The sequence below is a fragment of the Miniopterus schreibersii genome (genome assembly GCF_964146895.1).
Source record: "Miniopterus schreibersii genome assembly, chromosome: 5".
NCBI lineage: Eukaryota > Metazoa > Chordata > Mammalia > Chiroptera > Miniopteridae > Miniopterus > Miniopterus schreibersii.
In genome coordinates this window covers 36,808,763-36,822,377 of record NC_138106.1, presented here as the reverse complement: position 1 = coordinate 36,822,377, position 13,615 = coordinate 36,808,763, and the positions used below count along the sequence as shown (strand labels likewise).

General features: G+C 35.8%; 1 protein-coding gene across 2 annotated transcripts in view; it reads left to right on the top strand.

Annotated features, from left to right (window-relative positions):
* Positions 1 to 13,615, top strand: part of EHHADH (enoyl-CoA hydratase and 3-hydroxyacyl CoA dehydrogenase) — a 33,004-nt gene that overhangs the window by 7,290 nt on the left and 12,099 nt on the right. Inside the window, exons 3-5 of one of the 2 annotated variants that reach the window (XM_081137912.1) lie at positions 1,464 to 1,636; positions 3,737 to 3,848; positions 9,374 to 9,478. In XM_081137912.1, coding sequence (XP_080994038.1) covers positions 1,464 to 1,636; positions 3,737 to 3,848; positions 9,374 to 9,478 — 390 coding nt within the window. The remainder of the gene's footprint in view (positions 1 to 1,463; positions 1,637 to 3,736; positions 3,849 to 9,373; positions 9,479 to 13,615) is intronic. The other variant, XM_081137913.1, reaches the window with a different exon arrangement.

Sequence of the window (13,615 nt, the reverse complement as noted above, 5' to 3'; positions counted from 1 at the left end):
TGATTTCTGTACAATTGGGGTAATAATAATACTAACCTTGTGCTGCAAGTAGAAGAAGGTAGTGGAACATTTAAGAATGTGTGGTGTGGTCAAATTGCCTGAGTTCAAATCCTCATTTTACTATTTACTAGTCATATGTCTGAACCAGTCACTTAACATCTCAAAGCCTTAACTTCCTTACCTGTATAATGGGGACTGTTGTACTACTTAATGTAGGTGTTAAGAAAATTACATGAGACAATTTAGCACCTATGACTGATGTATTTATTCAGTAAATGTTAATTGCTATTATTACATGAAAAATAACTTTAATTTAAAGTTACAGGAATGATAGACGTAAGATTCAGATTGAAATTCACCTTGTTTCTCTAGAACCAAAGGAATCTAAATTAATAATAATAATAATAATAATAATAAAAGAATAGACTAGAGTGTAAAATATGATAGGTTAATGAAAAGAAGCTTGATCCCTGAATTGATGTTAGATGAGGAGCAGATAGAAAAAAGAGACAAATAGGTTGAACATGAAATAATTACTTTAACTTTTTAACTTGTACCCAGCTTAAATGTTTTCAAAGATTACATAATGTTATAGGGAAAGAATTCACTATGTATACTGTTATGTGGGGGGGAAAAAGGAAAATATAAAAAATGATTTTACAGAATGCTCTCAATATTGCTAAATATATATATTATAGTCAACTTTCAGTTAATTCTCACATCAGTCATTTATAGTATTGATACAAAGGTTTAATAACTTGCTCAAGGTCCCAAAGCTATTTGTATATATGCATTGGGAAAAAAAATAAGAATTCACCAAATATTACATTGTTATCTCTGTGTGGTGATATTTTGGGTAATCTTTAGGTTCTTTATAATTTTGTGTATTTTTCAAATTTTCCCTAATGCATATGTTATTTTTATAATTAGAAAAAGCAATAAATATTGTTACTGTTATTAATCACAAAAAATATATCAAAAAAACATAATTCTAAGCTGGTTGATTAACATATAACTCACAAATATGTATGCATTTTACCCTGAGATTTTTCTATTGTAAGAACTCATGCCCATAACAAAGATATGACTTGAAATTGCTGTGAATAGGATTGGTGAGCAGTATCATTCAAAAAATGGAAGGGGATGACTCAGTCTGAGAATAATGGTCATTATAGGAGAATCTCTATTCCCTTTCTCTGAGCTTTTAAATTTTTCTAAAGGTAGAATTGTTGCCTTGCATATGGAAAGAGAGATTTTAGAAGATTACAGGATTCCTAATAAAGATTTGAGGATTTTCTTTTATATCAATCTACATTTTCTAGGCTATTTTTGTTTTTTTACTGTGTCTCCACCCAAAGGATGAAGTGTTTCATGGGTCCAAAGAGGTCTGAGATGCCTTAAGAATTGTTATGTAACAAAGCCCGTCTTTCTCAACTCTCTTTTCCTTGTCTTTATGTCCTTAGGTGCTGATATCCGTGGCTTCAGCGGTCCCTTTAGTTCTAGGTCGACTTTAGGAGATTTAGTAGATGAAATGCAGAGAAGCAAGAAGCCCCTGGTGGCAGCTATTGAAGGCATTGCTTTAGGAGGTGGACTAGAGTTGGCCCTGGGCTGTCACTATAGGATTGCCCATGTAGAGGTAACTTAATTTTAATAATGTACAAAAAAATTGCGTCCATATAGTTCTGTTACCCACCCCTTTTATGCTGTTAGTGTTACAAGTTATATCATATATTGTGTGCCCATCAACATAGATTTATAATTATCACTTTATGTAGTGGTCTTTTAAATCAGATAAGAAAAAAGAGGAATTATAAACAAAAAATTATATTAATACTATACTGTCTTTTATACTTACCTGGGCAGTTACCCTTTACCATTGTTCTTTATTCTTTCTTGTGAATTTCAGTTACTGTCTAGTGTCCTATCATTTCAGCCTGAAGTATTTCTTGTAGGGTAGATCTGTTAGCAACAAATTCAGTTTTTGTTTATCTGGGAATGTCTTAATTTGCCTTCATTTTCAAAGGCTGGTTTTGCTGGATATAGAATTCTTGTTTTATAGCTTTTTTTCTCCTTTCAGTACTTTGAATATGTCATCCCATTGCCCTTTAGCCTCCATGGTTTCTAATGAGAAATTTGCTGTTAATCTTATTGTAAATATTCTTTTCATAATATTATTTTAAATGGCTATATAAAATTTTCCATCATGTAGATATACTATAATTTATTTAACCATTTACCTATGTTGTTTTAATTTTTATAAAAGCTTTCAAATAAAGACATATTCTAAGTACTCCTTTTTCTTTGTTTCTCTTACCATGACCTTGTGCACACTGAGTGCAGATCTAATTTATGAGCAATAATATATATGTTAGGGAATGGGGATGAACAGTGGTGGAAAAAAATGGTGACTGACTATTAGGAAACCCTTGTGTGAGAGAGGCTCAAATATTCCAGGTATTTTGGAGCTGTTAGCATCACAATCTGGGTAAATTGCAGCCTGTATTTAAACACCCTTCTCCCATCTTTGCACCTATAAAATGACTAACAGAGTTTTGTCCACTTTTAAATGGCTAGGAGGGGCATATGGTAAGGGACTGAAGCCCATCCTCTTGTCTGGATTGAGGTTGCTGACTTTCTTCTTCTTTTTCTATAACAGATTTATTGAGCTATAACTCATATACTATATAACTCACTCATTTAAAGTGTACAATACAATGACATATTAGTATATCCACAGAGTTGTGCAACCATTACCACAGTTTATTTTAGAGCATGTCATTACCATAAAAAGAAACTTCATACCCTTAGGAGTAATCCTCCATCTTCCCTCATATGGATATGACACCTTTTGTTTATTTATTCATCAGTTGATAAATTGATAGACACTTGGGTTGTTCCTTAATGAGCAGTGACACTATAAAAATTTGTGTACAAGTTTTTATGTGAGCATGTTTTTATATCTCTTGGGTATATTCCCAGGAGTAGAATTGCTGGGTCACATGGTACCTCTGTGTTTAAGCTTTGAGGAACTGGCAAATTGTTTTCCAATGTGGCTGCACTATTTTCCATTCTCACTAGCAATGTATGAGGGTTTGCATTCTCCACATCCTCTCTCACACTCGTTATTGTCTGTCTTTTTTACCATAGCCATCCTAGGGGATGTGAAGTGGTATCTTGTGGCTTTGATTTGTGTTTCCCTGATGGCTTATGATATTGATCTTCTTTTCAAATGTTTATTGACCATTTGTATCTCTTCTTTGGAGAATGTCTATTCAGATCCTTTGCCCATTTTTAATTGGGTTATTTTTCTTTTTATTACTGAGTTGTAAAACTTCTGTATATATTCTAGATATACAATGTTCTCAATATAAAAATTTTCTCTCCCATTCTGTGGGTATCTTTTTACTTTCTTGGCTGATTGAATCTTTCAGGATTCCATAAAGCTGTTTCTGGAGACTATTGTTTTTGTTGACTGAGACAGATCATAACAGAGTCAGGAAAAAAAGTGTGTAAGATGCTAAGGATGTGTTTCAATGTGAGACGTAGGGACACCACAGCTGCTTTTATGCTGTTAATTAAGTTAAATGAGAGGGTATGCAATAATTCGCCTTGTGGAAACTCTTGCTGAATTCTATGAAACAGTGTTTTTGAGAGTTTGGGAAATCCAGGGGAATGCTCACCTTTGCTCTGTATGTTATCTCATTCTAACGACCTTAATGCCTTTAAACTTTGATAGGCTCAAGTTGGCTTCCCAGAAGTCAATTTAGGACTTCTTCCTGGTGCAAGAGGATCCCAGCTTCTCCCCAGGCTCATTGGAGTTCCTGCTGCACTTGATTTAATTACATCAGGTCGGTATAAACCCTGCTAGCAGTTGTCTAGATCGATGTGAGGAACTGGACTAGGATTTAGAAAAATCCTGGCTTGACCATTCCATACCTATGTGATCTTATAAGGATACTTTAACTGTCAGTGTTCTCATCTGTAAAATGGAAAGAGTACCTTTTCCTGAGAGCTTCTCAAATGTTACCATGAAGATCAAATAAATGTGAGTGTCTTCTAAATGAAAGTGTATACAAAGTGTTAATCACATTAAGGGTTTTATTATAGTTCAAGTGTTTACTCATAGACACTGGTGTTCACATAGTAGGGTATATTATATTTCTATCTGATTTACAAACTGTAATATAAACCAGAATTTTCAAGGAAAGATTTCAAGATTTAGCATGGAAAGGACTGAATTTTTCATTTCCCAAGTAATAAGATAGTAGTTACAAATAGAAGTTGTTCTTGTTTAACAGGGAATGTGAACAGTGCAACACTGGAAAACATTTAGACCCTAAATTTACCAAATACCATAAGACACATAAAGATATTTTTAGTTGAGATAAGGTTGGAAGAATGAATATATACAACTGTTTACTCTAAATGGGTATAAATAATTATGAGACCTTGGGTCAGTCACTTTACCTTTTTGTGCTTTAGTTTTCTTATAAATGTGGATAATAATAGTACCTGTCATCCACTTACCCAGTGTGGTGAAGATAAGTTAATGCATACAACATGCTTAGAACAGTCCTAGACATGGTAATAACTTTATACGTTTCAGCTATATATTATTATTCTCTTATCTGTCTTAGTTAAAAGAATTGAGTAAAAATAAGATGAGGATCTTGGTAAAAGACTATGTCATGAAGAAGGGGCAATAAAAAGAGCATGTGTTTTAGAATCAAAGACCTGAATTCGAATACCACTTCTACCACATTTAAACAATATGCCTTGTGCAAGTTAATTTTTATTCATTCATCCAGCAACTGTTATCAATCTTTTCTCATATGCTAGACCTTGTTCTAGGCATTGGGCCTATCACAGTGACCCAAACCAACAAAAATTCCTGCCTTCATGGAGATTATATGGAGGAAACAACAATGACAGTCATCAAATTGTCATATTTCATCAATTCAAAACCACAGTTTTCTCTACATCTTTGAAATCAGGATGCCTCTTACATTCATTGTGAATTGTGGCTTAATCAGCAGTGCCTTTTCTTTCCTAGTTTCTGTGGGTCAGGAATTTGGGACCAATTTAGTTGGGTTCTAGCTCAGGATTCCTTATGAGGTTGCAGTCAAAACATCAACTGGGGCTATAGTTATCTGAAAACTCACTTGACTAGGGCTAAAGGATATGCTTCCAACGTGACTCAGACACATGGATGGCTAGTTGGTGCTGATTGTTGGCAGGAGGCTTCATTTCCTCTCCACATGGACCTCTCCATGGAGTTGAGTAAGTGTCTTTACCACATGGACCCTGGCTTCCTCTAGAGTTATCCAAGAGAGAGCAAGGTGAAAGCTCTAATGTCCTTTATGTCCTAGGTCTGGAGTCCCATGCCATTGTTTCTGAACTATCCTATTAATTATACTGGTCTTCCCTATTCAACATGGGAAGGGACTTAAATACCAAGAGGCCAGCACCCTGGGGGTCACTTTGGAGACCAGCTACCACAACTGTATACTCAGACATATGCACACCTATTATACAGGTAATATATATACTAGGCTAGATGGGGATAAGTACTAAAGAGAAAACATAAAGCAGAAATGGGGAATATAAAATGTTAACGATGGGAGTGATAATTTAGGTAGGGTAGCTAAGAAAGGCTTTCCTACAAAATAGCATCTGAGTAAAGAGCTGAAGAAGGAGAGGAAACTTATTGTGCTAATATCTGGAGGAAGATATTCACATGGACAAAAAAGTAAATGCAAAGCCTTGAGGCAGGGCCATGCTTGGAAGGTTCAAAGAAAAGCAAGAAGATCAGTGTAGGTGGATTGAAGTAAGTAGTAGGGAAGAGTAAGGGAGAATGAAGTTACATCACATAGGATCATGAAGATTACAGAAAGAACTCGGGCTTTTCTTTTAAATGAGGTGGAAAGCCATTGGAGTGTTTTGAGCAGGGGAGTAACATGCTCTCACTTATGTTTTTAAAAGATCACTCTGGCTGTTGAAAATATATTGATTAGAGGTAAGGGCAGAAATAGGAAGACTAGTTAGAAGGCTGCTATAATAACCCAAGGGAGAGATGATGGGAGCTTGGATCTTAGTGATAGCAATGTACATGGTGAGACACGTCAACTTTTGGATGTATTTTGATGATAGAACCAACAGGATTTCATGACAGATCAGATATGAGAAAAAGAGGAGAGTCAAGGGTGGTTGTAATGCCTGAGAAGTTGGAAGGACGGTGCCATGACTGAGATGGGGATTTCTGCTGGTAGAGCAGGTGCTAGGGAGGAATCACAGTGTTTAGCTTTGGATGTGTTAGGTTTGAGAGCCTGTTAGACATCCAAGTGGAGATGTCAAGTAAACAGGTGGATAGACTGGCCTGAAGTTTAGGAGAGAGGTCTTCTGAACTCTCAGCCTTCATTTTCTCATCAGTAAAACAAAGTGATTCTAAGGAATAATGAAATTACATGACATGCTTCTGTCACATAAGATTTTTATAAATGGTAAGTGTGGGGAGCACAATAATGAACCCCCAAAGATGTCCATGTCCCAATGCCCAGAACCTGTGAATATGTTACCTTACATTCAAAATGTACTAATGTTATTGAATTAAGGATCTTCAATGGGAGATTATTTTGGATTTTTCAGGTGGGCCCAATTTATCACAAGAGTCCTTAGAAGAGGGAGGCAAGAGGTCAGAGAGGAGAGAAGATACATACATAGCTTTGAAGATGGAGGAAGAAGCAACAAGCGAAGAAATGTAGGCAGCCTCCAGAGGCTGGAAAAGAAAAGATTCTTTCTTAAAGCCTCCAGAAATAACACAGTTCTGCTGATCTGTTTTAGACTTCTGATATCCTAAACTAAGATTACAAATGTGTGTTGTCTTAAGATACTATGTGTTTGTGGCAATTTGTTACAGCAGCAATAGGAGACTCTTACAGTAGCTGTTAATAATGATGATACTAAGAATCTTGCTTTGTGGTATGGGAAAAATTTTTTTTTTCCTAACAAAGGATGTTAAAAATAGCTGTCACGGAAAGTTAAAGATTCCCTACTGATATAGGGAAAAAAACACCAGCATTGCAGGAACTGATCCTATATGAAATTAATAAATGAATAGATTTGGATTAATTTGTAAGTAAATAGCTAATGTATTCTGATCTTCTGAAACTCATAAGAGAGGTAATTCTGGAAAGTGGATGAATGACAGCACCAACTATTGCTTCTCCACAATTCCCTTGAAGTGCCACCTGAAAATGCATCTTTAGCAGTGACTACAAAAGACATGCTCGAACACATTGCAGTTCATTCCCCGATGTTCTCTGTCCAATCAGGTGACCAGAACTACAGTGCCCTGTGCTTCCCGCTTTTACTTTCTAGGTCCCATCCTCCTTGTGCACTGAACAGCACAGGAAGCCTCTGCTGTATTCTCTGAGAGCTTTTACCCGGCCCTGAAGAGTTCTTTATGATTATTCATAGGACAGGAGTGCCCCCCAGGCTCTAGGCCTTGATGAGATACCTCTTATTATCCAGCATACACAGGGAGGCGTGGGAAGTGGCACTTTATAATGCCTGCCTTTCAGATTTAGGTATAGGCGGGTTTTCTCTATATTTGACCAAGATGTTGAAGGTGAGTTTTATACCCAGGGCTCCCAGGCAGCAACAATAAATATCAGCAAGTTTCATTTCATGATCAAAGCAAAACAACAAACCACAATCTTAAAGTTTAAAACCCCAAACCTATAAAAATATTGTGACATAAGAAAAATGAAACATAAATTGAGTCTGCTTAAACAGATGAAAAAATTTTAGAAAATTCACATTATTCTAAATTAGAAAAGAAAATAGTTTATTAGAATAGGAATACCCTGTTTAAAATAAAAACATTTAGCTACAATTATTTCTTTTCGAAGCAACAACAACAAGATGATGGGATGGAACAGACACGGAATCAGCAGGTTGGAGGAGAAATAGACATTTATAAAATTCGGAAGAACTTAACAAAAAGATACATAAGATGTAAATAAATGGAGGTCGCAGGCCTAGGAGGTATATAATGAGGCCTCTGCCATGAATAATATAAGAGCTCCCAAAGCACGAAGCAAAAAAGGTGAGAAGTAATAACCAAAGGAAAAAGTAGTAGAAATTCTTCAGTTAGGAACTAGAACCAGAGATGGTATTTTAGCAAGCACAGCATTTTCCTGGAAAAACTGATGAGAAGGTATAAATGCCTGATGTATTTTGGTAATGATTTAAAACTTCCAGGAAATAGAATCACGCAGGCTCCCAAAGGATAACAACAAAACGCGACAAAGGGCTACTTTCAAAATAACAAAAATCACTCCATCCACAAATAAGTGCTAAATGTGTGGAACATCCATATATTAAGATGGTCTGCATCTTAAAAATGATCATCTAAATCAGCAGTTCTTAAAATGTGATTCAGGACTGTACCTGGCTGGACCTTCTGTTCTATGCTGGAGGCTGCCGGAGCCACCACTGGACACTAGGCACTTCTGGCATCACCACTGGACACTAGATGTCACCACCTGAGAAATGAGATTTAAGCTGTTACTGTTGCTTAGTGTCACTAACTGCAGATTAAAAGCCCTTAATAGAGCACTCCATTCACCAACCTTGGTGTCATGGGATGCACCCTAGCTGCCTCTGGTCTGAAGGAATAAATGTCTCATCATCTCTGTTTCCTTTGCAGCTTCTGTAGTAGGAGTGGGGCTCCAAAGCTCAAACAATAGTGATCCCACAAACTAAGGGAGGGGTTAAGATGCTGGGTAGCCAAAAAAAAGGTGGAAGTCCACCCCATTTATCCTGTGTGATTTTTATTATAACTTATATAATGTCAGCTTAATACAAGTTTTTCTTGTCTACCCAACCATATTTATCTTCGGGCCCAGGCTTTTTTTGTTTGTTTTGTAATCAGCGATAGCCCTTGGTACATAAGATAGGAGATACTGCTACTACTAATTTAAAACAATCATCTCATATTTATATGGAGATCTATAGTTCATAAAGTGCTTCTATAGATATCTATAGAATATAAAGAGAGTATGTTATTTTCACTTAATACTTAGAATTACTGGTATAAGCATAATTATTCCCATTTATCACAAGGAAATTGTAGCCCTGCACATTTCTTCATGGTGACACAAACAGTGAAAGATAGAGCTGGAGCTTGAATCCATGTTTTCTGGTTACCCCTTTAGTGATCTTTTCTACTACAGCTGTCAGTGTGATGCTGCTTGTTTATTTTATTTAATAATAGGTGTTTCTATCCAGGACAGAGATGCTCCCTACTAGAGAGAGTAATGCTTTTGCTTTAATCTCACATTGTTCTGTGACTTGTTTTGTTTTGTTTTAGGAAGACATGTTTTGGCAGATGAAGCACTCAGGCTGGGTATTCTAGATAAAACTGTCAACTCGGACCCGCTTGATGAAGCAATCAAATTTGCCCAGAGAGTTTTAGGTAAGAAGATAATAAAAATAGCCTCAAATTGGAAACAAGCTAAACATCTATCTCAGGAAACTCCTTAAGTATCTTATGGTATATCCATGTGATACAATATGATGCAGCTTTAAAATGATTGAGAAACTATGTATTTATATGGTATAAATGCCATGATATATTGTATTAAATAAAAAAAATCATTGTGTATAGTGGTTCACCATTTGTATAATAAGAAAGAGGTGGTGGGATTGAATGTCTATATGAGGAGAATGTATATATGTAACTGTTTGTGTATAAAGTACTTCCATAAGGATTCATAAGAAATGGTTAGTGATTGTCCTTGGGAATGGGGCTGGTCAGCCAGGGACACAATTGGAAGGAGGCTTTTTATTATTTACTGTTCTGTACCTTTTGAATTTTTATCAAATGAATGTATTGTCTATTAAGAAATATGATTAAAATGAAGACTAACAAGCAAATAAACATTTCAGCAAATAGGAGACAAGCTCTATAATTTACAATAAAGTGTGGTTCTGTTTCAGTGAGGTATGTTTCTCTCTCATTGTTTTCTCACTTTATGGAGCCATGGCATTCCTTTAAGAGTTCTTTGGAGTGGCACTCCTAGAATTTTTCTTTTATTTTTTTAACTGTTCCTTTTTAATTTATGGAAGTTGGCAGCAAGATCGAGAGGGTTAGAGAGTGTCAGAAAAAATAATTGGAAAGAGTGCTGGGTTACGGGCACAGCGGGGTGTTCATCTCCCTACTTGGTGGCAGGCAATGGCTCAGTGTCATTTAAAGGTATTCTTTTGAAAAAGTCATTCTTTTATCAACCCTGGTAGAGAAAAAACACTTTTCTGAAATAATCCTTCTTTTTGTGGCTCTAGCCAGTTACTGTTTTAATGTAATAGGAAAAGTTTCAACTGGAGAGACCAGAGTTTGTAGGGAAAAAGTACTGGTGACTCATAAAGAGAATCAGCAGGTCTTTGCCCAAAAGGGAATGAGTTTCCTGCTGTCTTTCTCTGCCTTCCAGACAATCTTCAGTACATTTTCATCACTGATTTCATTGTGCCTCCTGAGAGGGCTTATTGTTTTGTTAGAAGTCACCTGGTTGGCCAGCAGCAAAGGCTATTTACACTTGGAGGTCTCTAAATTATTTTTGGTTTGGGGCTTAAATACACTATTATTTATACCCATGGTTTTATTTTGTAAAGAACTTGATTTCAACAGCGAGCTCTTTGCCTGAACTGATTTCCTTAGATTCAGATTTGAGGGAAGTTACTTCAAGAGATAGATGAATATCAATGTCTAGTATATTTATAAAATTGTATGTTTTCATTTTTTAAATTCAATAAATTTAAATTAAAAATTTTAAACAGTTTTTTTAAATTTATAAAGTTTATAAAGCTGTCTACGCAGTCTCAGCAACATTACACAGTTTGTCCACTTGGTGGCAACCAAATATTGAGGAGGAATCATCTGCCTTAAGACTTGGTAACTCACCTGTTAACAGTATGGAAATGGTTCTGGGCTTTGGACGATTATGTTTAACTATTTTAAGTTACAGTCATGAAGACTGTGTATAAAGATATAAAATTACTTGGTGTAAAAATGTCTAAAATATAAATTTATATATATTCTATAATCATAGTGACATAGAATGTTTGTGAATACAGACAAAAATTTAAAGGAAATATGCAAAAATAAAAACAAGTTAATTTTACCCCCCAAATTTCATAAATGATCATTGCTTTGTTTTGATTTTTTCCAGCTTTATTGGGGTGTAAATTACACACACAAAAATTCACTCATTTTAAATATAGAGATGGATGAATTTGTGTAATTATTTACAGTTATGTAGTCACTTTCAAGAAGATATAGTTTTATCACCCTAAAAAGTATTCTCATGCCCCTTTCCAGTAGTTTCCCTCCCACAGACAACCACTGACCTGGTTTCTGGTTTTTTTAAAATTTTTTATAATTTCCCATAGATGGCATCACACATATTATAATATGTAATCTTTTGTGTTGACCTCTTTCACATAGCATAATGTTTTTGAGATTCATCCATTTGTTTTTATTACTAAATAGCAATCCATAGTATGGATATACCACAATTTGTTTATCCATTTATCAGTTGATGTACATTTAGGGTGTTTCCACTTTGGGCCTACAAAAATCTTTGCAGATATGTTCCCTTTTACTTGGGTAAATACCTAAGAGTAGTATTGCTGGGTCATAAACTAAGTGTACGCTTAATTCTTAAATGCTTTTTAAACTTGATGATTAATGAAGAAACAGTAGTGCTTTGAAAGATACTAATTTCTGCCAAGTAAATTGAAAAAGATAGAAAAATAATATGGTGAGACCGAGTTTGAATAAGTTCATTGTAATAGTATACCCTTTGTAGTGCTATTAGAGGTCAGTTGGGCAGCCATGTATTGAAACTTATTCATACCTTTGACTTAGTATTTCTATTTTTAGGAATTTATCACAGAGAGATAGTCACAGAAGTACACAAAGATTTGTGTACAGTGATACCCACTGAAGCTCTATGCATCATTGTAGAACATTGGAAACAACTCAAATATCTAACTTTAGGGGATTAGTTACATAAAAGATAATAGATCTCAATGAAGCAACCCCATTCTGTTATTAAAACTTCCATTTTTTAATAAAGTTGAAGAACTGGAAAAATACTTACATGTAATATTTAAGTAGAAAACAGCCAGAGAGCAAGTTGCACAAATGTGTGTATGTGTGTGTGTGTATGTCTTCATATGCATATTTGCAAAAGGAAAAAAAATTTTAACGTTAACAATGGTTGTATTTGGGTGGTAGGTAATGAAGACTCTTAATTTTTTTTAAATAAAAAATGTTTATCTTTTCCTAATATCTCAGTCATTAAATTTACCAAGAGGGCAAAGGATGCCTGGCCAGTGTGGAAGAGGTGCAGTCTGATAGAGAAAAGGGCTCTGGACTGGAAGTCAGGAGGCCTGGGTTCTAGCCTCACCCTTAGCTAGATGGACCTTAAATCATCAGCTGTTTGGACTTAATCAATAAAAGTTCAAGAGAATTAGTTGGTTTCAAATCCTGTTCTGAGACCCCACAAGCTCCAGTGTTTAGGCTCCAGTTTTTTGTTCTGGCTACAACCTGGACAACTACACTGTGTCTCTTCTGGGGTTTAGGGCTTAGAATCCTATGGAAAATTCTGGAACTCTTTCTTCCCTCCCTCCCTCCCTCCCTCCCTCCCTCCCTCCCTCCCTCCCTCCCTCCCTCCCTCCCTCCCTCCCTCCCTCCCTCCCTCCTTCCTTCCTTCCAAATTACTGCTTGGAATTCTGGGATTTCCTGGCTTTGTAATAGGTAAATGCTAGAGAGATAAAATAGAGAAATAGGGCAGATGAACCGAAGGACTAGCTCAGAGATTCTCATCTACATTTGCCATTTGTTATCTTACCAAATGCGTAGTTTAGCTAGGCTTATTTATTTTGCCTTTCGTTTTTATTTGAGGTCTTGTGCTTTTCCTTTCTTTTTATGTTTCCCTGACTTCCTCTTTTTTTGTTTGCCTTTAAATATAGCAATTTAGTATGTGGTTATTTGGCAGAACAAAATTGATGGATTGATTTGAAGAACAGGCCCCACAAAATTCTATTATAAAAACATATACTCATTTTATAATAGATACCTGTTATGAAATATATTAAGAATAAAATGTATCAATAATAATAAAATATGTTAATACAAATCTATAGTTATGTGAAGCTAGTACCATTGTCTTGATCTAGAGCAATGGTTCTCAAACTTTACTGGACATCAGAATCACTGGGAGGGTCTGTTAAAAGAGATTGTAGGACCCCACTCATTACTTTCTGATTCAGTACGTCTGAGATGGGGCCCACAAATTTGCACCCTCTAATAAGTTCTTAGGTGATGCTGATGCTGTGCTCTTGGGCCCCCACTTTGAGAATCACTGATGTAGGAGGACAAGGGTAAGCATGGAGATGACTTTTCCTAGTTTTCACTTTTTACACCTGGCATGCAAACACTACCTGCAGTCCTAAAGATATCAGTTAAGCAGTTATGAAAGGCACAGTTAACATACGTATGTGGATGGTCGCACACTGCGTGAATATACCAAAAAGCGCTGAATTGTAAACT